At 48.3% G+C, this 27,960-nt stretch overlaps 2 protein-coding genes across 2 annotated transcripts; both read left to right on the plus strand.

The window, feature by feature from the left end:
- The first annotated feature begins 482 nt into the window (after positions 1–482).
- On the plus strand, positions 483–14,355 carry YWHAB (tyrosine 3-monooxygenase/tryptophan 5-monooxygenase activation protein beta). Its single transcript, XM_030963173.1, has 6 exons — positions 483–590; positions 8,050–8,350; positions 9,348–9,471; positions 10,388–10,551; positions 11,904–11,999; positions 12,462–14,355. Exons 2-6 carry the CDS (start codon positions 8,057–8,059, stop codon positions 12,516–12,518), a joined length of 735 nt encoding a protein of 244 aa, XP_030819033.1. The 5' UTR covers positions 483–590; positions 8,050–8,056; the 3' UTR covers positions 12,519–14,355.
- A 3,073-nt stretch (positions 14,356–17,428) lies between these two features.
- Positions 17,429–27,936, plus strand: PABPC1L (poly(A) binding protein cytoplasmic 1 like). Its single transcript, XM_030963579.1, has 14 exons — positions 17,429–17,621; positions 18,333–18,526; positions 19,011–19,126; positions 19,864–20,003; positions 20,775–20,869; positions 21,104–21,241; positions 21,706–21,801; positions 22,639–22,905; positions 23,751–23,841; positions 24,131–24,259; positions 25,226–25,365; positions 25,672–25,765; positions 26,936–27,066; positions 27,853–27,936. Exons 1-14 carry the CDS (start codon positions 17,429–17,431, stop codon positions 27,934–27,936), a joined length of 1,908 nt encoding a protein of 635 aa, XP_030819439.1.
- Positions 27,937–27,960: the final 24 nt, after the last annotated feature.

Consider the following 27,960-nt stretch of genomic DNA (forward strand, 5'->3'; position numbering starts at 1 on the left):
CACTCCGTGCCACGCTCTAACTGGCACGGAGGTGGTCAGTCACAGGTCGGACTTGGTGATTTTAGAGGTCTTTTCCAACCTAATCAATCCTGTGATTTTGTGACTACCGTGAGGTCCGGCCAAAGAAAAGGCAAGAGGTCCAGCAGTGCGAAAAGGCAAGAAACTGTTTCTTTTGTTGCCGGAGAAACTGGGGCACTTCCAGGCCGCCGCAGCCCCTGCCCGGACTGCCACCACCCCGGCGCTTCCTGCGGCACAAGGGAGCTCCACGGAGACAAAGAGCGGCGGATGCCGGGCTGTGAGCGCACCACGGGCCGTGTCTCTGGGTTCTCCCCGCTCGGGGTGCGCTCACACGGCGGGCGGGACCCGCTGAGCCCCGGGGCCGGGCCGGGCCGGGCCGGGCGGGATAAGCCCCGTCGCCATGGCGACCGTCCCGCCGGGGCGGTGCGCGGGGCGGTGGCGCCCCCTGGCGCCGGAAGGGGGCGTGTCGCGCGGCGGAAGCGGGGCCGAGCGCCGCAGGGTGTGTGCGCGTGTCCGTGCGAGCGGCCGCCGCTGCCGTCGCCTCCGCCCGTGGGATCCGCGCGCGCCGCCAGGTGAGGGCCCGCGGCCGCCATCGCGGTGGGCATCGCCATCGCGGGGCATCGGCATCGCGACCCGCGGGCCGGCCCGCCCCGGCCTGCCCCCCGCCCGCTCCGCTCCGCTCCACCCCGCGCGGGGAGCCGCAGGCCGCGGCGGGCGCGCCGTGCGGGGGTCCCCGCGGGAGGGTCCCCGGTTCTCCCTCCCCGCTCCTGCGTCCCCTGACCCGGGTAACGGTGCGACCCTCGCCCGGCGGGCCCCGGCGGGCGGCGCCGCCCCTCGGCGAGCGGCCGGCGCTGCCCCGCCCCGCCCCGGTGAGTCACTCGGTGCCCGGGGCGCGGCCGCGCTCACCTGGGCCCGCCCGGCTGGAAGGGCTGCGCGCCCGGGCCCCGAGCGGCGCTGCCCGGAGCTCGCCCGCACCACCGCAAGGCCGGGCTGGCCCCGGGCCGGCCTCGGGCTTCCCAACGCCGGGAGCTCCGTGCCCAGCCCCGGAGAGCGCAGCTGCCGTGCCCGTGAGCCGGCCCACGTAGGTGGTCATGGCCGTGTATGAGCGCTTTAGAAGGGAACAAAATGCGTTTAGGGTTTTCCGATTTTGATCATTCTTGCCCCTTTGGGAATAGAGATGCGTTTAGGGAGGCCTCCACAGGAAAGAAGGTTGGTTCAAGCCAGTCCCAGCCTACAAAAGGCTGGGCAGTAGCCCAGATCTAATGGCTATGGGTTTTGTTTGAGGTAGGTATAACCAGGTATTAATTGGGATGTTGAAATAACAGTGGCACACAACCACTGTATTGGCATAAATACATCTCACACAAAGATCACAATATAGATTGCTTGCTTTTAGATAGATTCCTTATTAATAGTTAAAATACATTTTCCAGTGATAGGAAAACAAAAAAACACATCATGCAGCACTATAAAAGCTGAATTCCCATGGAAAAATATCAGAGACTTTGGCAATGTTTGTAATGGTTTGTATCTCCAGTGGCTGTAGGAATATTTGTGTTTTCACATGTTCACTAACGCAGGACACCTCAGTCAGAAATTACAATAACTTTACATGAAAAAAAATGAGCTTACTTTTATTTTAAAACAATAATGAGATACAATCTGGTCTAGAAAAGAGAACAAGAACACAAGTGCCTATTTCTCCCTTCGTATTAAAGGACTGCAAAAATATCCCCTGTATCATATTTTGTTTATTAAATGGGTACCAATAAAGTGATAGACTCGTTGCACAGATGGGCCTGGTGCAGTTTTCTCAACCTCATTATGTCAGTACCGCATGTTCTGATCTCTGCTATTTTGATGTTGAGTCGTTTTATTTTTTCCTGAGCAGGCCTGTGCCAGTATGCAGCTTTTTGTGATGCATGTGAATAAACTCGGATGAGGAGGAGCTCAGTAAATAATTATTTGGTTAATGAGGTAAAAGCTCCTGCTCTGATCCGTGTGGTATCCTACTACCAGGCATTACAGTGGTGTGTCTGTTACATGGCCACATTTCTTGCCCCACCCTGTAATATAAATACTGTCAGTTTATTATTAACAAAATTGATTTACCTGTGATATGAATACATTAGTTTGGTGTGAACTTTATGCCTGGGGGAAGATTTTTTGGGGTTTACTCACAATTTCCACCTGGATTCTAGCCAAAACCAATTCTGCTGGTTGGAACAAAAAGGTGTTGCCATGTGGGGATGTTGTGCTGTGGAAGTGCCAGCATGTCTCCATGCAGCTGTTCTGAGCAATGGGCCATAGGCAAGAGCAGAGCTCTGCTTTTCAGCCTGACATTAGGAAGAGCAAGGCTGCTGTCACTAAATTTGAGATATCCATACAATATCAGTGTCCCCACATGCTGTTGGTAGTGGTCATAGGTATTTTGTAATTCTCTATGGAGACTGAAAACCATTGAGTGTCATTTTATTCAATTTTACAAAGCAACAAGTAATGATGGCAGCAGATGGCCAGAGCAGGGTGAGGCATGGCTTTAAAGAATGTTAATTTTATCTCAACATTTGCATGGAGATTTGAGCTGAAGGCCAGGGTAGATGCAGAGGAGGCTGAAGTTATGTGCTGTACAAGGTCAGCAAGAATATCACAGCTGTGAAGTCATATTCCTTTTTCCCTCATTATGTTTGCAGGATATTTTATTGAACTTATTATACCCAGGCTTCTGACAGGAAGATTTTGTTGTTCAGATCTTACCAGAGCCATTCATTTTCTAATCAGTTATTTAACAACCCATGGTAGCCTTTGAGGGAACCATCTAGAGAAACACAACTAATCAAATGCCTCATACTGCAGGAAAGCAAGGAAAGTTCCTTGCACTCAACTGCAAAAGTTGCACTCCATTTCCTGTAAAAAATAAATGTTGGAAGCACTGTCCAGTTGTCAGGGAATGCCATCCCCATCACGCAGGTACTTGTGTCAGCATGTGTGTACCTGAATGGTGAAGAATGATTTTGTTTTTATTTTAGAAATAATGTCCCCAGAGCTCTTACTCTCTGTAGTTACAGAACTGTAATTTGAGATACCACTCACCTCACATGAATGTTTATTTTCAGAATCAATTGCCTGTCCAGAAATCAAATAAGGTGTGTTCACATATTGTTGGAATACTGAACTGCCAATTCTGTACCAGTCTGCTGCCTCTTCTGTTAGAATTTGAGTGGACTTAGAGAGCTTATGACTGGGAGGTATGATTGCCTCCCATTTCACCAAACCTCGTTTTGTATTCCTTTCTCACAGTGAAATGTGCAGGTCTGGTAACCTGCAGCTCTGCTCAACTCGTTAGGGACCAGTATGTCAAACCAATAACTACACTGCTTTCTCACCAGTTCTTTTCTACAAAGTGGAAGTGTTGGTCTGATAGATTCTCATGCTTGCTGTAGAGAGAAAAACAGTGCACAAAAATCAATGACTTAATTAGCATCAGAAGAACAGGTCATCAAGAGCAGCAGACTTCAGACCAACGTAAGCTTATTAGTATTGTCCTGTCAGTTCAATATGTTATATAAGCCAGATTATTTCAGTGTCAGTTTTCATTTGATTTTTACAGACTTTAAGCACAGTTAGTTCTGATTCATTTTGGCTTTGTCTTAAAGAGGCCATAGGAATGGGAACCAATAAAGGCTACAGAGCAGATGGAATAAGTACTAAGGAGTAAGCTGTAGTTCTCAAAATCCTGCAGTCTTCTGAAGAACAGTAGCTGCATGTTTTACCCCTCAGCTGTTAATGGGATGTAAACCTCCAGCTCTGTGTGTCCATCCACTCTTGAAAGATCCATGGGTGTCCTGACCCCAGGTGCTGTTCCCAGGCTGGCCACACCATCTCCTTCTCACTGCATCTTCCACTCACTGAAAGATGCAGGCAGCTACAAACTAGTGAGTTTTGTAGGTCCATACCTTCACCTTTGATGCTTTGTGATGTGTTTCAGTCTTGACCACACAAGTGTAAAGCTTTTCTGGAGTGTGAGTAAGCACTTGTAACTTACAGTGCCTGCATACATGCTCTTCTGCATTTGTAAGAGAGATTGAAAGAGCTCTAGGCTGTATGGGAGATAGAGGGAAAAAATAGTAAAAAAATTGCATTTTGAGTGTGGGACTTCAGGTGATTGAAATTTCTGGCAGCTGGTGCTATTGGCTGTGACTGCTGGGCAGTGGTTGGCATTCCTTATTGTGAACAATGTCCAGCCACTTCTTTTTCGAGGGCTGCTAAGTCGTGTTGGGCAGATTCTTAAGAAGACAGTGTCTTAAGAATTTGAACTGTGTTCATGCATCTAATATCAGAATCTTCTGCTTAGAACAGGCAACTTTCAGGACTCCTCCATGGCTGTGATCTGCACGTCTCTGCTCCTTTTTCCATCTTCCCTCTTTTCCCTTTGCCACCATGGCATGGCTTTACCAGTGCTAGAATAGACCATTCCTGTCAGCCTCCTGTTCATCACCTCTGTGTGTTTTGCTCCTAGCTGCAGGTAACCTTTGGTAGATGGCTTCTGTGTGTGGCCTAGGTGTATTTTTAGCTCTAGGCTTTGCTTGTTTCAGACCATGGCACACTGGTCCATTGTTAGAGTGTGGCTTTCATCTCCTCTCTGGGAGGGACCAGTTATAACTGATAGTTGCTTCTTTGCCTTTTCAAACATCACTCCTTTCCTTGTATCTTTTTTCCTTCTGGCAAACACTTCCCTCTTATGGAGCTCAAGCCAGCATAGCTCTGCAAAGCTCTCTCCAAGCTTCTAACAAGGTAAGCAATGGAGAATCAAATGAGGATTTTGAGTGTTCCTTTATGCAGCATCCTGGGAAGGAAGTAATGGTAGGCTTACTGTCATTGGCAGATATTCTGGTGTGGGCAGTGATTTTCTTACTGCATTTAAGTTCTGTTAAATCCATGTTGCTGAATAATACTTGTGTTTCATAGCAAGCCTGCTAACAGTACAGATGTTAACACAAATTAACTAAAATCAAGCCTCTGTACACTGAATTCTTGTGTCAAAACTAAGCCAGTGAAGTACTCAGGAGCTCCATCTTTAGTGATGAGTTTGTGTTTCATATATGCATAAATGACTTTCATGTGCATAAATTAGTTACATTGCTGAGGAAAGTTGCTTGATGAGAAGCAACATTCTGATCTTTGTGCTGGTATTTTACTTGTATAATTGATGTGTTAAACTGGTTTCTGGATCTCTTTTATCCATTAGGTCTTAGTGTTTTCCTTCATGTGCAGTTCTCTTTGTGATTTCCTTCATGTGTCCTTATATGAACCGATTGACTTCTGTGAACTGTCTTGCATCTAAATATAAATATGTCAGTAAGCTTGATAAAACAAACTCTACACCCTTTCAAAACTAAACTGTATTGTTTGTAAACAGAATTCTGCACAGATGACTTGTCTGCAGATTAGACCACTATTGGCAAAGTGCAGATCAAAGATAAAACGAAGTGACTTTTCAATGGCAAAATGTAAACTCAGTTGGAGCTACTTGCCTCTGCATTTCAACAAGCAGTCTGCTTCCACATAACAATCACATTCCATGAGAAGAAGAGGAAAAGATGTTTGCAGTAGAAATACTTCTAGAAGCTGTGCAGACAATGAAGAAATGAAAAGTGCTCTGAAACGGTTTAGTTTCAATGTCCTGTTGTTTAAAGTTGTCTCTTGTAATGTAAAAAGCATTCTTCAGGTGTACTTTGCTCATGTTCAGATTTTAGTGAGTGACTAGAGAAATACCACTCACAAATTACTTCCTGCCTTGAGCGCATAGTCTGCAAATAGTGCTGAGTTAAGGGAATGGTTTACAAGGTTTGAAAGACTCGACAGGGAAAAGTGGGATGGGTTGTCTCAAGGGGAAATGGTCTGATGATTTCCTTAGGCTTGTTCTGCATTGGTGCTGTGATAGCCTTTAAAGTAGGAAGAAACAAAGCACATCACAAATCCCACTTAACCTTTTCCATCATCAGGAGCTGGCTGTTTGATAAGCCTGTGGAAACCAATGGTAATATCCCCAGGGTAAAAGCTTACTGGGGGAGAGAGAACCAAATGAATCGTGCCTTACCACAAGTTGTCACAGTGCTGCTCACAGTCACCATGTCATGAAAACAAATTTCAGGGCTTTGATCTGAAGTATGTGTGGCACCTTTTAATAGGTCCCAGAATCCACTGGTTTAAACACAGCACTTGAAATGGAGCTGACCCAGAGCCCAGCTTTACTTAGCAGTGAAAGATCCCTTTCCAGGAGGCTGGTTGTAGTATTCCTTGTCCTTACTTTGAGTGCCTTACAAAGATGCATGTATTAGAATTTTCAAAGGATCGAACACAAGCAGGAGTGAGTGTGACTTGCAGATACAGAGCAGGTACACTTGGTTGCTGGGTTTACTTCAGGAACTTTAATGTGAAATAGCAATTTTTGACTTGATATCATGGGTGATTTGGTTTTTTGCTAAAGTGGAATATCTTCAGCTGGAGGTACTGAATGTGCTTATCTCAAAATAATTTTGTAGTTAGGACTCATCCTCAGCAGTGTGAGCCGTGTGTGTATTTGGGAATGTATCACAATTGGAATTTGGGTCTGTGTCTCATTGTCCTGTTTGAGGATTTGGTACAGGGGACTGTTTTTCCTCTATAATAGTGTGGTTGGTGATCGTTGGAGTAAAATACAAGCTGAGCAGTGTGTGCAAGATGTTCTTCATCAGAAGCCTGTCAGACTGGAATCTTCAAAGATGAGAGCCAGGAAAAAGGCTGCAGCAATCTCTTTCAGCATGTTGGTTCTTCCTAATAGGACTGTAGGTGCTTCTGTAATGAACAGAAGTCTGTGAAATACAATTGTAAACTTACTGTTCTTGTTTGGTTTTTATTTTTGTTTTAAAAGTGGTTTTTAGGCTGTAAGTCTCAGCCTGACAACTTACCTAGACAGTGAGAGCCCTGATTAGGATTTAGGAGTGGGAGGGGATAATTATGCTCGGTACTGATGAGAATAAGTTCTAGATGTGTCCAAAATTGTACCTGCTGACCTGGAGAAATTTTACAGATTAATTTGAGTTGTCTGTAAGTTTGTGAAGTATTGAGGTCCATTTTGATAAAGGCAAAGAAGCTGCTTTACTTTCTCCTGTGAGCCTGGCCCTGGGTGGTTTATTCATTCTCCCTAGCATAAGCTTTTCAGTGACCCTGTGGCCATGTGAAGTGCTTTCACAGCTTTGGTTGCTAAACTGCATTATCAGAAATTATAAACAAGCTGATTCCATATAAGCAATTTGCTTTGTAGCAGTGACCATTGTGTGGGCCACGTCCCATTCAGATTTTATGAATGTCAATGTTATTTAAAAGGTCTTGAAAACCTGAGACTGCAGCCACCCTAGCTGTGTAGAGTTGTCCATTGTGTGTATGTTGATGCATATGCAAAATAACCCACGTTATTTTCTGGCAGAACGTTATAAATGTACTTTCCATAGTTGCCAACACTACTGCTTTCCTGGGTATGGTTTATGTAAACCCACAGAAACATCTCTAACTTGCCAAAAATCTTCAGTGTCAGAAGGAGCTGTCCAGTGCTTCAGTGCTCCTGAGTAGTTGCTCTTGTACTGCAGTGGAGGGAAACAAACGACAACAGCAACAACAAACAAACAAAGCTGAAAAAGCCCCAGCACTTGGTGGTTTCTTGGTAAATATCTCCCCATCTGAGTGAGATGTGGCTGGTAAAGGAAAGAGGAGAGCTTCAGATAGGGCTGTGCTTAATACCAATATGACTTTTGCTGCATTTTGAAGAATGATGCTTTCATGTCTTCAGGATTGTCATTAGTCATTTACACATGGAAATGATACACATTTGGCAAAAGGTCAAATACATTTTTTAAAAGAAACCTTTTGTATTACTTTATTACAGTCAATAGATTTCCCTTTTATTACTGCGTGTAAGATCTGCTTCAGCATGAACTTTCAGTGCAGACCATGGAGACATTTTTCTCTCTTTTTATTCCTCGCTCATTGCAGGACAGCCATGGATAAAAGTGAGTTGGTACAGAAAGCCAAGCTGGCTGAGCAGGCCGAGCGTTACGATGACATGGCTGCTGCTATGAAGGCTGTCACTGAGCAGGGACATGAACTGTCCAATGAAGAAAGGAATCTCCTCTCCGTGGCCTACAAGAACGTGGTCGGTGCCCGTCGCTCGTCCTGGCGTGTGATTTCCAGCATCGAACAGAAAACAGAGAGAAACGAGAAGAAACAGCAGATGGGAAAAGAATATCGTGAGAAAATTGAGGCTGAATTGCAGGATATCTGCAATGATGTTCTGGTAATAATCCAACAGCAAAAATAACAGTAGTTAGTACTGCAGCATTCTTCAGAGAGGCTTAAGGAATTTTAGTAGTGCTGTAGACACTGCAGCACCTTAGCAGGGGAATAATTTTGCATAGCTACATGCTTGGGTCCAATTCTAGTTCCTAGAATGGAGCTAAGTCATTTAGCTTGCTTCTTAGGGAATTTGTTATAAAAGAGTATATGTTTTTAGCAGCAAAAAGCAAACAAGGCCATGTTGAAGACCCCTGGCTGCTGGCTGGAGGGGGTTCACCATGACAACAAAACTCACTGACATGAGTCCTGCTAGAAGGCCTGCTGTTTAAATTCCTTAATTAATGAGTGCTGATGTCCTGAGTCTTGTTTAGTACTTTTTTTTTAATGGAGAAGGTGTGTGGTTCTTCTCCCAGTCTCATTTTGCTCTTTCTGTCACTCAGACAGGAGGGATTCCTTTTATTGTTGTTCCATTTGCTTAAGATCAGTCAGGAGCAGATGCTGTCAGTGCACTCAATCTTTGCATCTCTTTCTGAGTGTGCTGCCTGTGCCACTGTCAAACTTTTCAGCTGAAGTTGGAGATAGAATCAGATTATGGTGGACAATTTCACAGCTCGCATAGAATTCAAATTTGTGGCAGCAAAAGTGACCAGATGTGCTAATTTCCAGCTGCTGCTTTTCATTACTTTGGTCATGGATGTGGGTTTGCATCAGCAGGCTTAAGCCTTGATAGCCTTCAGATCCTGCAGGAGGGAATTGAGGGTAGGATCAACATAGCACATTTTCAGCTCTCCATAGATTAGGCTACAGGTAGTTTATCTTTTTTTTCCCAGACTTTAGACAGCAGTAGGCAAAGAGATTAACACAGGAGTCTGCGTAAGTCATGACAGAAGTCATTGTTACTGTTTGAACAGTTCATGCTCACCATTGTAACAAAGGCTCTGTTTCAGACATTATTTTTATGACTCAGGAAACACTACTTTTTTTTTAATCTTTCTCAGGAACTCCTGGATAAATACCTTATTGTCAATGCCACGCAGCCAGAAAGCAAGGTCTTCTATCTGAAAATGAAAGGTGATTACTACAGATACCTCTCAGAGGTGGCATCTGGGGACAATAAGCAAAGTAAGTAGAAACGAAATCTCTCTCTCTGTGGACCAAGCAGAATCAAGTATAAAACTCACTTGTATTCTTTTCCCCAACATCCTGTATTTATTTGTTTTTACTGCTGCTCTGTAGTTATGAAGATAGGTGCAGTGCAAGTCACTTTAGGAGAAAGACTTCACTGAAATTAATAAAAGTGTTTGTCAGATGTTCACCAATGCTGTGAAACTCTGCTTGCAGCCCCTGACCACTGTAGCTAGTTTTCAAGTATATGTGGCAGTGTAAATCATTTTCCTGCAGAATGTAGGTTTCTTTCTCATAGAAAATGCTTCATTTGTTTGATCTCATGTTTACACTATGAATTCAGCTCAAGTCTTCACTGTTTACAAACTTTCTCCATACAAATATGGGATATTGGGCTTCTGGGTTCTGAAGTCATAAATTCTGAAATGGGAAAACAGTGCTGAACTGTCTGAATTCCTGAGTGTCTGATGTAGTCCATGAATTGCAAACTTAGCTTTGCCCTGAAACCCCAACTTGAAATACAAAGTTCATGACCTAACTGCAGCAGTTTAGTTACCTCTTCTTCCCCATATGGTTTTGTCTGGATTTATTATTGATAACTATGACTTCTTCAGCTGGGCTGAAAATGAATATTTTAAACCAGAACGCTTAAGTAGAGTTTGTGTCTATTCAGATTGGTTGGAATTTGTTGAATAAATTTTATTTTAAGTTTCTAATAAAAAATCTATTTCAGCATTAATTGTTTGGCAAGTGGAAGGCTTTTGCATGTAAAAACATTGAAAGACGTGTCTGTGCATAGGTAATTGTATGAATTTCTGGTGACATGGTAGTCTAGGCTAAGAATATAATTGCTTCCCCAGTGAAGTAGAGAGATGTACTGTGTATTTATGTGGTTGTAATTGCTTCTTTGCAGCAACGGTAGCAAACTCCCAGCAAGCTTATCAGGAGGCATTTGAAATTAGCAAGAAAGAGATGCAGCCAACACACCCCATTCGACTCGGTTTGGCTCTAAATTTCTCTGTCTTCTACTATGAGATCCTAAATTCTCCTGAAAAAGCCTGTAATCTGGCAAAGACGGTAAGCACACTCTTCATATCACCGATTTTTGTGGAGGCTGAGGAGGTAATTACATGGTTACAGTAGCACTTTGTAGATGATAATGCTTTCTCATATCAAATTCCTTAAAAATGCTGTCATAAAATGGTTGTCATTGTAGTATATTTTCAGGTAAGTTGGTTTGCTTGACTAGCTTAGCTTTGGGTAAGGCTAATTTGCTACTGCAGCTGTTCCAGTGACAGGGAAGACAAATTGCCTCTGTTTAATGTCCCCCTAATTCTCTTAGAATGTGTTTGTGTCAAAATTGAAAACACTTGAATTAATTTAGCAATTCTAAAGTGAAATACTTATTTAAATTGAAGCACTTAGCCACTACATGAAGTGTTGTCTGTGTGCCAGTCTTTGTAGCCCTAAATGTCCTTGTTATCCATATGCATGTGTGCCTCTCTCTCCAGAGACCAAAAAGAGCTTTTGTGATGGGTTGTGGCAAACAAATAGCCAGTCATTTTTTCCTTAGCCTTCTTCCTAAAATGGGATTAGTCTTCTAAATGGAGCTTTTTGTGTCTGTGAAAATTGTCTGGTAGTAAGTTGAATAACATGGCATTAGGTGAATATTTGTGTTCTTAATATGCACTTCAGTAAGACTTTGTAGCAAGAAGTGATGCTGTGCTGTAAAATGCTGCTGCTGTTCTTGCCTTTTTTAGTTAAAATGCTTACATCTGTTTGAAACCTGAATGAAGAAATAGCAGTTACGGCTCTCAGACTCACAGCATTGATTTTCATGTGCAACAGATGGATGGGAAGAATGGCTTTGTTAATCTCTAGTGGAACATACCTGATTTCCTCTGCTGTTTTGAAAAGAAATTGGAAACCTTCCTCCCCACTGTCGAAAAGTCTTGTGTTCCATTTTCTTGTCTACTGACTCATGTACAATGTATATAAGTATATACTCATTCAAGTAATGGTACCTTTGTCTTTCACTGCTTATTTAGACCAGGGAGACCTTAGTTTTTAATGAAAGTGGTTTTTTTTGTAAATGTTGTCTTAAACCTGACTTCAAGCTATGTGAACCATTTTTCAGCATGACACATAGAGTGCTCTTGTCTCTTCAGTATTTGGTATTGGCATTTAGTAATGTTTTATGGGCTTTTATCTGGGCACCCCTTCTGTTTTGCCCTGGCTGTCTAGGATCTGGTGCTCACTTTGTTTTACATTTCTTCTTGTGGTGGGAAAGAAAAATACTTGAAGCTTTATTATAGAACGTGGATAGTTTTTATAGAACATGGATAGTAGTGTGGCAGATTTTAAGCTTCTGTATAAGCAGAAGTGACTTCAGGAAGCTGAATGTGAAAGGGCTGTGTTTATGTTTTTAGGCATTTGATGAAGCGATAGCAGAGCTGGACACGCTGAATGAAGAGTCCTACAAAGACAGCACCCTGATCATGCAGCTGCTTAGGGACAACCTCACTGTGAGTACCATGGGGCAAACCACTGCACTCTAGGCTGCTGCACTCTGAAGTGGGACTCAGCATCTGAAAGCTGATGCGGTTCTGTGCCGTTAAAAGCTTTTTCTGAGGCGTTAACTGCATGTGTTAACTGCGATGCTTTTTGTAACCAGACCAGTTAGACTTGCTTGTTCAAACTACGAATCTCTTGTTAACTGCTGTAACAAACTCAGATTCCTTTTGTAACACAGAGTGGAGTTTGTTCTCAACAGTTTTATGTGAAACTTCCTGGCTTGTGCTAGCTTCTTGCTTATCTTTTATTCATGTTCTAGTTTATTATTCTTCAGCTTTACTATTAAGTTCAGTTCTGCATTGCTCTTAGCTGAGAAAATTGCACAGCTACTACTAATTACGCTGTCTTCCCTTTCCTGACAATTGTAATTAACTGTGCTTCCAGCATAAACACGTGTTTGTATTTCCTTACAGCTATGGACGTCGGAAAACCAGGGAGATGAAGGGGATGCTGGGGAGGGAGAGAACTAATGGCTGTCACGCTTCACTATATGTTCAATGTCACCCTGTATCCTACACATAATCCCTTTGTGCGACAAGCAAAAAGAATAGTACATTGACTTTCACAACCTCAACGTAGCAAAAACTGTCTGTGGGGTAAAACCGGTTGGTTGGTGTTTTGTGTACCTAGAGCGGAGGTCGGTTATTCCAATGGCATTCCGAACTTTCCTATTCTGAACATTTACAGTTCCGATTACCGTGTTTATATTTTTAACTGAACACTGTGATGATAATAATAATAAAGGGTTTTGTGATTGCAATTGACTTTACAAAACTCTTCTTGGTAGACAAGTAGACATCAATTATGTAACTCTGGCGAGCTTAATTTGGCACCAAAATAGTTGAAGTACAATTCTGTTGTAAAGTTGTACAGAAAGTTATAGAGATTCTATTGTGACACTGGGGCATGGAAGGAAAACAATCCAAGATATGGCATTCCAGTTAGGGACACTGCTATGAGGTAGTTGAACAGGCACACTCTGTAGACATTTGTAACCGAGTCTGAGGCACCACTTTCAGTCAAAAGCTCACTTTGTCAATCCTGTCTTTCTGGGGATGGGGTTTGTTTTGGGGAGGAGGGAAACGGGAGTTAGCAGCTTGATTTCCAAACTCTTTACACTGGCAGATAACTGGGGTTTGACTTCTCAAAGTGCTTTCATGCTCATACCACATGCATGACTAAGCCCCTTCCCACAGCAATAACTTTTACCTAGTTACAACTTAGATATTCTTCAGTAGTAAAAACTCTTGGTTCACTGCCATGGACTTGAAATAGGAGAAGATTCAATTTTTTGAATGGCCTTATTAGTTTGAATGATACCATGAAGTGATCTGCCACTTTTGCATTACTTTACTCTTAGGTAAATCAAAATCTCCATGGTATTCCCATTCTCAATTTATCCTGAAAACTTTTAAAGTAATCCACTGAGCCATCTTTTAGTTCACTTTATTCTCCCACTGGACTCTGTTCATCCTTGACCCTTTCACCTGTTTAAACTCCATTAAAGCAGTTTTGGACTCCCATATGCATCATCTTTTCTTTGGTTCCTGGTGATGTCAGGATGGTGGATGAGGCCTGCACCTCACCAAGGACAGGTTTCTTCCTTGGGTGTTTAAGAGCTGCCAGTGCTGTTCTATTCTTCAGCTCTTGTCTGCCATTCTTTGGTAGTACCAGGAAACTGGCTCAAGTACTGGCTCAAATATTCATGATTTCCCATCTCGTACTGGAATGCAGACCTACACATCTGTAATGCTTGTAATATTTGAGCTCCAAATGTCCTCACCTTGTCATGTTTCAAACATGTCCCATTAAACAAAACCTAGTAAGAGTTGCGTGAATAATGCAGTGGAAAAGATTAGGAATAGTCACCTATCAGTCCCGTGGTATCATCCCCTGCCTTCACATTCCACTTAGGTATAGGATCCATCTGTTTGTCCATCTGTCTGCTGAAGAGAATTTCATGCACTGATTTTAAAACTCCCTTCTACTAGCTGAACAAATTGTGCAGTTAATACTTGGCGCTTGATAAATGCAGTAGTGAATGTGGAACCGAGCCTGTCTGTATATCTGGTAGCTCTTTTCGCTTTGTTTTTACTGACCAGTATTCTGCCTAAAGTTTGCTTCTGTGACGGTTATATTGCCTAGCACACACGTGGTTGTGAGAATAGTATAGCAAAAAGAAATACCTGGTTATTGATGTACTAGATTTGTGTATGTCTTTTAAACAGTTCTAGTTTCACCTTACACAAAATAATCAGGAAAGTGTAAAAGAATTCAAAAGTGAATAATAAAAAAAAAATTTTATCATTTGGTTGTCTGTTGTCTTTGCTGTAGTAGTACCGAAACCTGTGGTAGTAAAATCACCACTTGTACTCAGTTTTCAGTTTGTGGATTGTGTGAGTTGATTCATGGTTTACAAATACTGAGTTACTCATTCTTTTAACGAGAGACTTTCCCACACACCCTCCCAGATTTGGAGGAGAAAACACTGTTCTCTTCTTTTTCATCAAGGGCATACTTGTAATACATTGCAATTGCAGGGCTTAAATGCAACTCTAAATAACCATTTAACTTGCCACGAGTCATTGCATATTGTAGGGTCAAACACACTGTAAATGAGAAAAGCCTGTTGGTTACATTTAGAGATTTTTCTTGGGAATCTTTTTAAATACCTGCTCTGTACACAGGGCTAGGCTCACCTCTGCACACCCAGAGGTCTCACATTGGGCTGTGCTAAAGGGGCACCAAGAGTGCAAAATAGCAGAGATGCACTGGACATAAGAGTATGTGAAGGGATGGATGGCAGTAGCAAGGCAGCAGATGCCAGGCAGCCTGAAAGCTTCAAGGAAGCTTGGTCCTCCTCCCAGAGTGTGGCAACACAGAAGTGTGCACAGTGGAAAATGTTACTTGGCTGCTCTGGATTGATCAATGAAGGCATAAGGACAAAATTAACCAGCCGTTGCTTGACTGCTGTTCTGCCCTGTGCCATGGCTGTACATGGTGGTCCCTCCATGTCTGTAATTATTGCTACTTTGTCATTTTCTCCAGCCTTTATGGACATACCTAAATGTATGCACATACCACACAAATTATTTTATAGTGTACACCAACTCCCAGTCTGACTCATGCTGATGGCATTATCAGCTCTGAGAAGAAAAATCCCTGCATCTGCTAGCTGCTCCTGTTCAGAGACCACCTCCTGTCTTGGTCCTTTCACATAACATCTCTCATCCTGGCTGTCTCTTTTGGGGAAATCGTGAGCTGATGAGGCTGGTCTGCAGCAGTGATGAGTTGAGGGGGTGTCTCCATTCTTTATTTAACTCTGTCTTTCTGGGAAAAGGCACTGCAGCTGGCCCAGCCACAGTAAGAGTCCAGGTGCACTCAACGTGTTTGACTCATCCAACTGTTGCTGCTGCAGCTTCTCATTCTTGGTGCTGATGCTGATGCTGATCTGACCTTCGGGTGAGGCTACCAGAAGGCTTTTGTGAAGGCGATGGTTCTCCTGATTGCTTCGCAGCTGACCCTTCCGGGGGTGCAGGATGGGGTGGAGCCGGATGCTGGGGGGCTGCTTTGGAGTTTCACTGCCTGCGGCTTGAGGTTCCTGTGTGCTTTCATCCGGCGTTTCAGCAGCACAATCACGTCCAGAACAGCTGGGGTGCGATCTCAGTGGGTGAAAGTGAGCTTACAGAGCCCCTGGGCCACACAGACAAGAGGTGATGATAACAGAGGCCATATTCCCTGGCTCTCTGTTGGGTCCTGAGGGAGATTACTGTGGAATTCAGAAATGCACGAGCGCCTGGTGATGAGGGATTTATAACCCAACTGTGTACGGCTCCTGCCTGAACTCCTTAACTTCAGACAATTACATGTCAGAAGGTGAACGCGATTTCCTAAAAGCGCGTGGGTGGGGCGCGCTGTCAGCGTTCCAGGGTGACACGCAGCGCAATTCCCCTTTGGGAAGGCACGAGATGCGCAGGAGCTGCGATTCGCAAAGATGAGGAACTGCATTGCACCTGCTGAACCCCTGAGCCCTCAGCCCCGCGGGGGCCGCCCCTGCCCTGCCGTGCCCTGCCCGCGGGGGTGTCCGGTCCGCTCCGCACCTGGCCGGGGTGGGGCGGTGGGCGGGGGTCCCGTCCCGCCCCCGGGGCCGCCGCAGAAGAGGCGCCCGGTGCCGGCAGCCGGAGCGGAGCGGTGCTGCCTCGGTGGGCGCTCGGTGTGAGTGCGGGGCCGGCGCCCAGCTCCGGCTGCCGGGGCCAGTTCTCCGGGGCGGGCTCGGGCAGGGTGAGCAGCGCTCCTCCGCAGCCCCGGCCCGTGCCCGGCGCTGTGCGGTGCCCGCGGCTCCCGGCGGGGCTGTGCCGCCTCTGCCCGGCCGCTCCCCGCATCGTCGCTCCGGCCGCCTCCTCCCTGTTTGAGCTCCCTTCCCTCCGTGCCCCGCTGGCTCTGGAGGGGCGCTGGGGCTGCTCTGTTACCCTGGGTTTGGTTTTGGGGGGGTCTCTGGGCGGTGCGAGGAGCGGGGCTGTGTCACTCTGCCGTGGGCTCCCCGCCGTGGGGACCTGCCTTTGGCCGGGGGATTGCTCGATGTACCTCTCCTATACATGTGTATTAATTTTGGGTATCTATAGGTGTCTAAACAAGTGTCTCAGGACTTCTGAGCTTTCAGGTAAGAGCCCCAAGGACAGATGTATAAGCTTTTGGGGCAGGACCTGGGTTTCTGTGTTCCTAGCCCGGGGCTCTCAAGCACTGACTGTTGTCTTCACACAGAACTTTATACTCAACTGAAACCAGGCACAGACTGAGCATCAATTTGCCTGCTCTGGGAACAGTAGTCAACAAGCTGAGAAACTGGGAAGCGGTGGCTAAAACCCTGTGTCTGCCTTGTTAGACATGGAGTTGTTTGCAGGAAGCAGTGGGCTGCAGTTCTGCTCCCTGGCCATCAGTAAAAACCCCCAGTTCTTGGGTCTGCCCCGGCTGGAGGGAGCCATTAAGGAGTTAAAATGGAGGTCTCTGATGGAGAAGGGCGTTTCCCTTCAAGGAATTAAACTCTATTTTATTTATCTTGGGGTTTGTGTGTTTTCAGGAGCAAATCTCTGTGTGTGTAGTGTGTCCCTCTGCATCCTTCCAGGGTGTGCAAGGGCTGTGAGGTGCAGACCACTCCAGCTCAAATTTTGTACCAAAATTATTATGTCCTGGAAAGTTTTGAGATTGCAGCTTCCTTGGGGCTTTCCTGATCCTAGTGGAATGGGAAGGGGAGGGCATTGCTCTGACTTGTGCTGCTGCAGTGGGGCCAGCCCCAGTGTGGGTCTGTGATTGCACAGGCAATCTGAAACCTGTGCCCTGCAGCCTCGGGTCTGTCTTCTGCAGCTGAGCTCTGTGGGTGACCATGAATGCCAGTGGCCCTGGCTATCCCTTAGCCTCTCTCTACGTGGGAGACCTGCACCCAGATGTGACTGAAGCCATGCTCTATGAGAAGTTCTCCCCTGCTGGGCCCATCATGTCCATCCGAGTGTGCCGGGACGTGGCCACGCGCCGCTCGCTGGGCTACGCCTACATCAACTTCCAGCAGCCCGTGGATGGTAGGTTCCTCATACCAGCTCTGAGGAACTGCCTCACAGCAGGGACTTGGGTGGGCCTTGGGAGAGGGGGGAGCAGTTGTCTGAATGGCTGCATTGCTGCTGGGGCTTAGTTATAACTAATCCCAGCCTTCTCTCTGATGCTGACCCATCCTGCTTCCATCCCTTCTTAGCATCTGGGAAAGGATGCAGCTGCTGAGCTCTGGTGAGGGGTTGAAGGTGACTTGCAGGAGTTGCCTCCCTCCTTCTTCTCCATCAGAGAAGGGCACCAAAGCCCCTTCTGCCCCTCCCCTGGGGTACCCAGCTGCCCACTGGCTCACAGTGTAAAGTGAGGTCACTCTCCTGGCAGGCATTGCCATGACACAGTACTGTAATTGGAAGGCGTTCCATGCTGAAATGAGGCTGTAATGATGGGAAGGTGTTGATTTGGTTGCCCTAGAGACCAAAATCCCTTACTGGGTAAATTAGCTGAGCATCTGCCAGACTGGAACTTATTGTGAAATGGTTGATCCTTGAGAGTCAGGCGTGCTTTGGAGAGAAAAAAAACCCTAATTAGTCAAAGAGTGGTGTGGCTGGAGGGGTGGGGAGGCAGAGCTGCCTATCCCATTTGGGTTAACAAGCCCCTGTCCCCAGTTCCTGTGCCCATCTCAGCTGCTGCAGAATGTGAGGCAGATCTGTGTCTGTTACTCCCCTGTCCTCCCCCTCCTTTGCCAGCTGAGCGAGCCCTGGACACCATGAACTTCGAGGTGATCAAGGGCCGACCCATCCGCATCATGTGGTCCCAACGGGACCCCGGGCTCAGGAAATCAGGGGTTGGAAACGTCTTCATCAAGAACCTGGATGACTCCATTGATAACAAAGCCCTGTATGACACATTCTCTACCTTTGGAAACATCCTGTCATGCAAGGTAGGTGTGCCCTGCAGGAGAGGACTTGCTGCAGAGCTGCCCTCACTCTTGGAAGCATGCTCCAGCCAGCTGGAATTCCCTTTGGCATTTCACTTCCCACAACATCTCCTTTCAATTCCCAGCTGTTCTGAAGCCAAAAGGCCTTGCTATGCTTCCCCTCAGAATGGGGGCTTTTCCCCCAGTCCCTGCACAGGGATGTTATGTGCCATCCTGTCGCAGCTCAGTGCACCAGGGCCATGTGGGTCTTGGGGAGCCACAGATTCCTGGATATCATATAAAGCAGCATGGATCTGGTCCTGGGATTGCCCACCTCCCTGACCTGCTGCCAACATCCCAAAAGAGCTCAGCTGCAGTGGGGGCAGGATGTCAGGGAGGGAAAATGCCCCTGGAAAATGGGGCTGGGTTTTCCTGTGATGTACCCATGTACAAACATGGAGAAAAACAGTGTCTGCCTCTTTCCTTTGCCCCTCTGCTGTGTTTGTAGGTGGTTTGTGATGAAAATGGATCCCGTGGCTATGGCTTTGTCCACTTTGAGACTCACGAGGCAGCAACTCGGGCCATTGAGACCATGAATGGGATGTTGCTCAATGACAGGAAGGTGTAAGTGCCAGAGAGAGGAGTCCGGGCTCTGCACTTGGCTCTGCTCCTCCCTTGCCTTGGTCCACTATCAGGCATCCCCTTCCTGCTGCTCTGTGTTCTTCCCTTTTCCATCCCTGCTGGGCATGGCAGCTCTGCTGCTCTCTGGGACAGTGAGTCACTTGTGGTGGGTGCTGGGGGAAGTGTGATAGTGGTTTGGAGCTGCTCCCAGATGGTGGGGAAAGAGTCCAGCCCCAGGCTGGGTTTTATTGCTGAGGAGGTGTAATGAGTGCCCACAAAGTGGAGCTGGTCCTTGATCTTGGCTGTTGCCATCAGATAATCTGGGCAGGAAGAGGCTTTGTTGTTGTTGTTCCTCTCTCTGTTTGCATTGCATCACCTCACTCTACATCCCACAGAGGCAAGGGCTGCCCAGAGTGTTGGTGAATGCTTTGGAGGGAGAGAGCTGGCGCTTGGTGGCATCCTTTGGGGTCTTTTGTGATGGTGGCATCCTTTGAAGTCTCTTGATGTCTCCTGGGGTGACAAATCCCTACTTTTGGCAGTGGCAATGGGGAGTTTGGGTATATGTACACCGGAGTGGGACCATGCTGAATGATGGTGCTGTATGTGAAACTCATGGTGAGCAAAGCATGGCCTGAGGTGATGGGACCTCTCTTGGCCTGTACTGAGGCAGGTGTGCCTGAGTCCATCTTCCCTCTGCAGGGGACATGCAGGTCTTGAGGCCTCTTCCTTCCTTCCCACAGGTTTGTTGGACACTTCAAATCCCGCAAAGAGCGCGAGGCAGAGGTTGGGGCTAGGGCAATAGAATTCACCAATGTCTACATCAAAAACTTTGGGGATGACATGGATGATGACAGACTGAGGGAAATATTCTCCAAGTTTGGTGAGTGCATTGTTGAAATATCCTCATGTCTGATAAACTGGAGTTGGGGCAGCCTAAAATGAAGTGGGGGAGTGCTTGGCTGAAATAGCAAGCCCCTTTTCTTGGTGAGATGTGACTTTAAACATCCCCCACATAAAAGGACTGCAGACACTTCATTTGTCAGGATGTTACATGTGCTTTCCTGCTGTGACAGAGGAGAACTCATACTTGGTGCTGTCTTGAAAAATTTTCTTTCTTGGATAGTTTTTTTTTAAGTTGTCTTGTTACCAGTATACTGTGGGGTGACAGGAACTCTGCGAATAAGAATTGTTGAGTCTGAATATAAGGAAAACAGGCTTTTCAGTTTAGTCCACTACTGGAGGATGCCTCTTGTGATGGGTTTTAGTGTTGTGCCAATCCATGGGTCATACTTGGTCAGCGTCATCCCAAGTAATTTGTGGTTGTCCTTCATATGAACCCAATCTCTGTTCATATGTAAAGGAGATGAGATTTTCTAGCCAAGGAACTCACTGCACTGGCTGGAGAGGCTGAAGAGGCCAGGGCAATGAGAGCAGCAGCCCAGGTTGGAGGTGTTCACCAAACCTCACACCCTGCTGTCCCTGCCTCATGGGGATCCAGCTGTCTGTCCTCCTGCTGGGCTCCTCCAGCTGCCCTGGCTGTCCAGTGTCCTTGCTGGGCTGGTCTCTCGTGGTGGTTCCCAGCACAGTGCTGCACACTGGCAGCACGCCTCACTGGGCACCCCTCAGACTGTGCTTTCCTTCCCTGCTGCAGGAAAGACCTTGAGTGTCAAGGTCATGATGGACAGCACCGGCCGCTCAAAGGGCTTCGGGTTCGTCAACTTTGAGAAGCACGAGGAAGCCCAGAAGGCAAGAGGCTCCTCACTGCCCATCTCTCTCCTGTGACTGTCACCTGGCGATGTCCCCACCCCACCTCACCAGCTTTGTGCCTGTCTGGGAGCTGGCGCTGGGTGCCTGGATGGGCAGGACCTGGCAGGGGGGAGCAGCTCTCTGCTTGTGCTGGGGCTGCCCTGGGGTGGTGGGTGAGAGCAGAGCTGTGGCCATGGGCTCCCTGCTGTCTGAGAGCCTTTCCCTCCCCGGCAGGCCGTGGCTGACATGAACGGGAAGGAGCTCAACGGGCGGGTGCTGTACGTGGGCCGCGCCCAGAAGCGGCTGGAGCGCCAGAGCGAGCTCAAGAGGAAATTCGAGCAGATGAAGCAAGAGAGGGTGAACAGGTACCAGGTAAGGGAGAGCAGGGGGCTCCATCCTGCAGGTCTGCAACAGGGGCACTCAGCTTGGGACGGCACAGAGCTCTCCAGAGCAGATCAGCATGGTGGGCACCTCCTGCAGTGAGGGGTCAGTCACTGCCTGGGAATGTCCTGGGAAGCAATATCAGGAGAGGGGAGAGAGATTTAAACCCAGAGTGATGTTGGAGGATGAACAAATGGGTGTGCCAATTTCCAGAAATATTAGTCTGGAAATTAGACAGCTTCATGAGGTTCAGCAGGTTCCCAGTGATAGCATGGGTGCCCTCTTCACTTGTGGTGTTTGTATTTTGAGGGGAGTTTATGCACAATCCTGGCCCCTCTCCATGTCTCTGTGGGATGTCCCACCCTCCAGCTGAGCTGCTGGTGAAATGTGCATCCAGTGTAACAAACTGCTGTAAACTTTGGGATCCCAAGCTGCTTTTTTTCACCTGCGTGCAGGGGGTCAACCTGTATGTGAAGAACTTGGATGATGGAATAGATGATGAGAGGCTGAGGAAGGAGTTCTCCCCCTATGGCACCATCACCAGTGCCAAGGTGAGGGACTGGAGCTCCTGGGGTCAGTAAACCAGTGCACTCAGCCCTTGGGGATGGATAGGAATTATCATCCTGTTGAATTACACTTCCCTGCTGATGGCTGGTATCTCAAGCCAGATGTAAGGGACATGCTGCTTCACCTCACACTGTCCTGAGGAGCAAATATTTGGTAGTTTTGTTGAGTTACCTCAGCCCTGGTGAGATGCCAGGTATAGGACCTAAAAGCTGCAACATTCTGAGTTCGGCCCAGCTGCTCTGTGACACTGACACTAATGAAAATGACCCACAAGCCACCTCTGTTGGGACAGTGGGGTGACAGGCTGGTGTTTGGCCCTTTGGAAACGCCATGGACATGTCACTCTTTTCACTGGCATTGGTGTCAGGATTCTCTGGAAGGCAACATGTAAAGGATGGTCTGGCTTTAAGGTCAGCCACCTGTCACCTGCCAGGGACAGATGCTGGCTGGCCCTTGTCAGGGCACAGAGTCCCACTGATCCCCATCCCTTGCTGGCTCCTGCAGCATTCAGCACCAGAGCATTTCTGCCCCATGAGCCCTGTGAGACCAAGGCACAGATTTGCCCCAGACAATCACAGGCTCCTGATCCCAGGCTGGTCCAGACTCTGCCATCTTCATTTCCCAAACCTACTGCCTGAGCAAATCCTGCCCTTCCCCAGAGAGACCTGTTTGTGGGAGAGGTGCAGTCCCATCCATCCCACCCTGGGTGTGGGGGCTGAAATGGGATGCCCGTGGCTGGAACACACACACTCCCCACACTGTGTTCTGTGGATGCTGCAGCGATCTGTGGACTGAGCTGTCTTGTTCTAATCCTGTTTTAGGTGATGACAGAGGGTGGCCGCAGCAAAGGGTTTGGGTTTGTATGTTTTTCCTCCCCAGAGGAGGCCACCAAGGCGGTGACAGAAATGAACGGGCGCATTGTCAGCACCAAGCCTCTCTACGTGGCGCTGGCGCAGAGGAAGGAGGAGCGGAAAGCCATCCTTACCAACCAGTACATGCAGAGGCTGGCCACCATGAGGGCCCTGCCTGGCCCTCTCCTGGGCTCTTTCCAGACCCCCCCGGGGTACTTCCTACCCCCCATGCCTCAGGTGAGTCCTGCTCCACAGTGGCAGCCTTGCACAGGGACCCAAATCCGCCCTGGAGCGGGGTGGCAGCGGGGCTAAGGAGCAGAGCTTGGGTTGTGCAGATCTGGGCACACCGTGACAGTGGTCACAGGGGTCTGAGGATGAGCAAACAGATGAGGATCTGACTGTATATTTCAGAATTATTATTTTATTATATATATTATATTAAAACTATACTAAAAGAATGGAAGAAAGGATTTCATCAGAAGGCTAGCTAAGAATAGAAAAAGAAAGAATGATAACAAAAGCTTGTGGCTCGGACAGAGAGTCTGAGCCAGCTGACTGTGATTGGCCATTAATGAGAAACAACCACATGAGACCAATCACAGATGCACCTGCTGCATTCCACAGCAGCAGATAACCATTGTTTACATTTTGTTCCTGAGGCCTCTCAGCTTCTCAGGAGGAAAAATCCTAAGGAAAGGAGTTTTCATAAAAGATGTCTGTGACAGGCACACCCTGTGGAGCCAGTGGGATCTGCCTGGGTGGGGTGCAGGTGCTGCAGGAAATGGGCTGGGGATTTCATAGTTACTGTTGTGGAGGAAGGCAGGAGGAGTTTGGTGGGAGGGAAGCATGGAGAGCAGGGGAGAAGGGTTACAGAGGGGCAGAAGCTCCTGAGGAGCCATGCAGCAGAGCTGCAGGAGGGCACGCTGACAGCAGGGCTGGAGGTTGGTCTTTAAAGTGCTCTGGCACCCTGCAGAGTGTGGTTTTGTCTTGTCTGTCTGTGTGCAGCAGCCATCAAGAGGCTCTGGGTTAGTTCTGGCTCAGCTCAGCTGCCCAGTCACGTTGGATGTGTTCTTCTTCCCCAGCCACAAACCAGAGCTGCCTTCTATGGCCCCAGCCCTGTTGTCCCAGTCCGCCCTGCCACTCGCTGGAGTGCACAGCCCTCCCGGCCTCCCTGTGAGTCTGCCTGCCTCTCCCTGGGGGCGCTTGGCACGAGCTGGGCTCAGCCAGGGACTGAGGGTTTTTAAAAGCAGCAGGGAGTTTGTAACCATGAGGGTTTATCTTGGAAATATGCGCAGGGGTTTGGTGCAGGCTCACGGTGATGGGCACCGGAGGTGAGATGTTGGCAGTGACACCGGAGGTGAGGGGCTCCTGAACTGTCCCCAGCCACAGCCACTCTCCCCACCTCTCCCTCCATGTCTCTGCTACCCAGCAGCTTCGCTCTGTGTGCCGTTTCTTTCTGCAGCAGTGTATCCTGAAGCCACCCCCGTCCTGAGGGCTGCGGTGCCGCCCCGGCGCCTGCTGTCCAACATCAGCACCACCAGACAGGCCTCCACCCAGGTGCCCCGAGTGCCCCCCCAGGCCCAGAGAGTGGGTGAGTGCCAGAAGGACCCCCGTGGTATCACCATGGTGGCAAGGGTGCTTACTGTGAGCTCAGGTCCCCAGTAGGATGGATTGGTTTGTGGGATTGCTCATGGTGGGATGGAGTTGGAGCAATGTCTGTAGGAACTTTAAGTATGTAACTTTTTGGGGAAGGTTGGGATATTTCATGTAATGGGACAGGTTTCTGACATGCAGATTGGTTCTGTTGGTGGCTAGGCCTTGAATATGATCCTTAGAGCAGATGGTGATGCAGCCACAGCACCTGGGCTTAGTGCTTGGACAAAGGCAGGGGTGGGAAAGGATCTTTGGGGAGCAGGAAGGGGACCTTACAGGCTGAACTGCTGCCAATGCCAAGCCTCATGTTAGAGGGGTTTGGAGCTGAGAACCAGACCTTGCTGGCATCCCCAGTGGCTGGTTGTGCTGAGGCTGGCCCTAGGTCTTGGGGTGTCACCTCCACAGATGATTATCTGGGGCAGTGACTGCCTTCCCATCTTCATGGGATTTTGCCCAAAGTCATCTTTGTCACTAACTGCTGCAGTGACCAGTGGGACCAGGAGGGCTGTCTGTGGCTTGTCCCTTCTCCTTTTGTCATTGTCCTCTCATTTCTCTGCCTTCACCTCCCTTCAGGATGAGGTGGCAGACAAGGGTCTCACAGCCCACCCTGCCCACTGCTGTTCCCCTTCTCTGGCTGCTGATGCTGATGGGTTTCTGCAGGAGAGCTGACGAGGTGTGGGTGCCTTTGCCAGCTCTCCTGCCCCCTGCACAACACCAGAGCACCCCAAGGGCAGCAGTGCCTGCCTGCCCTGGGGAAGCTGCCTTTGACCTGGGGGCTGCTTTGAGCTCATGCAGGACTTTTCAGGCTCTCCAAACAAACACACTGTCCTTGTGGCTTCAGCCTCCTTGGCACAGGCACGAATTTACGGACCCCTCCTCACAAATGTTCTTGTCCCCACTGCAGCCAACATTGGGACACAGACAGTGAGCACCCGGGTGCCCTCCTCGTCTGCCCTGCCACGGGGTGCCCAGCAGTACAAGTACTCCTCCTCTGCCAGGAACATGCAGCCCATGGGGCACATGCCACCTATGGTGGCCCCACAGGTAAGTGCTCTGCAGCCACCAAAATGTGACATTCCTGCTCTGGGATAATGTGACTGCTGAGCCCAGGGATCCCCATGCTCTGTGAGCGGTGCTGTGGGGACCTTGTGGGGCTGTGGATCCAGTAGGCACACAGCTCTAATGCTTGATTCCAGCTTTTCTGCAAGCTGCTGTTTGAATGCAAACAGACAGTGCATCCTGGAAGGCTGAAATGCCCCACTGTGATTGGTATTGAGCACCATTCCTGCAAGTCAGGTGACTCGCATCCCTTCCAGCCTTTGTTGGCTGTTCTTCTCTGTTTTTCGCCAGGTGGGAGAACCTGCTGTGCATGTCCAGGGGCAGGAGCCACTGACAGCATCCTTGCTTGCAGCAGCCCCCCCTCAGGAGCAGAAGCAAATGATAGGTGGGTGCCAGGCTGCTCTGCTGGAGCAGGTCCAGCTGCAGGGCCCTGGGGGCATTTGGGCTTGCATGCACCAGGGCAAAATTAACTGCTGGGAGAAGCTGTAAGGCTTTGTGGGATTGCTCTGATATTATGCTGCTTAAAAAAAGAAATAATAATAAATTCAGTCTGTGTTGGAACTGGATGGGAGCAATAAAGCCACTCCCTGTCTGCGTGAGCTGCCTGACAGTGAGAAGTGTCTGGTGAAGCTTTGCAGAGAGGCAGAGCTCCATCCAGCCTGCCTGTGCTGCCAGGCTGTGCCAGGGCATTTCCAGTTCCCCTGAGCTCTGAGCCATCCTGCAGTGCTGCTCCTGGGCACTGATGAACAGCTTGGTGGCCGTGGGGGTTAAGGTCAGCTGTGCCACACAACCCTGGGGTTTCAGGGTTCTGTGGTGGAGCAGGCAGTGCCCTGGTGTGGGACAGCATTGCTTGGCCTGGCCAAAGCACAGCAGGTACAGACCATGATGGTGTTCACAGGGGTCTTAGGATGAGGGAAGAGACGAGGATCTGACTCCACGTTTCAGAAGGCTGATTTATTATTTTATGATATATATTATATTAAAACTATACTAAAAGAATAGAAGAAAGGATTTCATCAGAAGGCTAGCTAAGAATAGAAAAAGAATGATAACAAAGGCTTGTGACTGACCAAGACAGTCTGGACAGCTGGACTGTGATTGGCCATGAATTAGAAACAACCACATGAGACCAATCACAGATGCACCTGTTGCATTCCACAGCAGCAGATAACCATTGTTTACATTTTGTTCCTGAGGCCTCTCAGCTTCTCAGGAGAAAAAATACTAAAGAGAAGATTTTTTCAGAAAATATCATAGCTACAACAGACCAGCTCTTTGTTCCCAGGAGGAAACTGCTCCTGCAGAAACTGTGCAGGGGTGGGCAGGTGTGCACAGCTCCACTGCCCTATGCCACTGTAGGTGCCTGCTGCTGACTTCACCCAGCAGCTTCCTGTGGCTGAGACGTGCTGGAGCAGCTTTGCCTGTGAGCAGTGGTTTTTCCACCACCATCACCACCCTTGTGTCCCATTTTGGTTGAGCAGGCAGGAGGGCGTGCAGTGGGTTAAAATGCTGGGGGCTTGCATGGTTCTCACGTCCTGGCTGCTGTTTGGAGCAGGTGAGCGCCTCTACCCTCTGATCCATGTGATGCACCCCTCACTGGCTGGCAAGATCACTGGGATGCTGCTGGAGATTGACAACTCTGAGCTGCTGCTGCTCCTGGAGTCCCCAGACTCCCTGCGCTCCAAGGTAGGACAGATCAGTGCCCAGACAAATCCCTCTCCAAGGGGCTGATGCCCTGCTGCTACAAGGGAAGGGAGCACAGCCCAGCACATTGATCACTGTGGGAAGAGCAGGTAGCTGCTGGTTTTATTGACAAGTGAAAAAGGAGCCCCGGGTTGATGTCACCACACCCAGTGCCTGAATGTCTGCCTGCCTTCAGCAAAAGGAGAAGCTGGAAGCAGCTCCCTGAAAGCACAGACAAAGCTTGAGGCTGGTTTGGGGCTGGCTGGGAAGCAAGAGGGGAAAAGCAGAGTGATATCTCTACATGGAAGCAGCTCTTTCCTCAAAATAAAAACCAGACAAACTGCTGCCTCTCTGCAGTGTTTCTTCAGTTTCCTTCTTAATTCTGGTGAATATTTATCTTTGGTTCCCATCAAAGTAGTTGGAGTGAATTGACTGCACCTTTTTGTTGCCCCGTGGAGGCAGGAGCTGCTTTCACCCTTCCACTGCTGTATTTTTGAGGAGCCTGGGCTGTGCTGGGTGGTGCCAGGTAGCTTTACCTGTGAAATCTGCCTTCTGTCTAGCAAGTTCTGACTTGATAATAAAGGAGAGATGCCCCAGAATTTTCCTTGGTAAGAGACAGAAAAGGGCCGATCAGTCTCCTGCAGAAGCTTGGATTTTGTGATTATTCCAGTTCTTTACCTTCTGAGAGCAGCTCTGTGTGGAGGCTGCGCTGGGACCTGAAATGTTGAGTTCCTGGTGCAGTTTTCCCCCGGAGCAGCTCCGCTCCTCCCCCTTGTGCTCTGTTGGCAGATCGAGGAAGCAGTGACTGTTCTCCAGGCACACCAGAGCACCGAGACAGCCCACAAGGGCCCTGCTGGGGCCTTCCTGCCCTGACTCCAGGTGGGTGCTGGGGGCCCT

The sequence above is a fragment of the Camarhynchus parvulus genome, chromosome 20, assembly GCF_901933205.1.
Source record: "Camarhynchus parvulus chromosome 20, STF_HiC, whole genome shotgun sequence".
NCBI classification, from domain to species: domain Eukaryota; kingdom Metazoa; phylum Chordata; class Aves; order Passeriformes; family Thraupidae; genus Camarhynchus; species Camarhynchus parvulus.

Coding starts and splice junctions, on each gene's coding strand:
- YWHAB (XM_030963173.1), top strand. CDS start 8,057: ATGGATAAAAGTGAGTTGGTACAGAAAGCCAAGCTGGCTGAGCAGGCC. Junction 8,351..9,347: donor ATATCTGCAATGATGTTCTG/GTAATAATCCAA, acceptor AATCTTTCTCAG/GAACTCCTGGATAAATACCT. Junction 10,552..11,903: donor CCTGTAATCTGGCAAAGACG/GTAAGCACACTC, acceptor TTATGTTTTTAG/GCATTTGATGAAGCGATAGC.
- PABPC1L (XM_030963579.1), top strand. CDS start 17,429: ATGAATGCCAGTGGCCCTGGCTATCCCTTAGCCTCTCTCTACGTGGGA. Junction 21,242..21,705: donor AGAGGGTGAACAGGTACCAG/GTAAGGGAGAGC, acceptor ACCTGCGTGCAG/GGGGTCAACCTGTATGTGAA. Junction 22,906..23,750: donor TCCTACCCCCCATGCCTCAG/GTGAGTCCTGCT, acceptor CTTCTTCCCCAG/CCACAAACCAGAGCTGCCTT.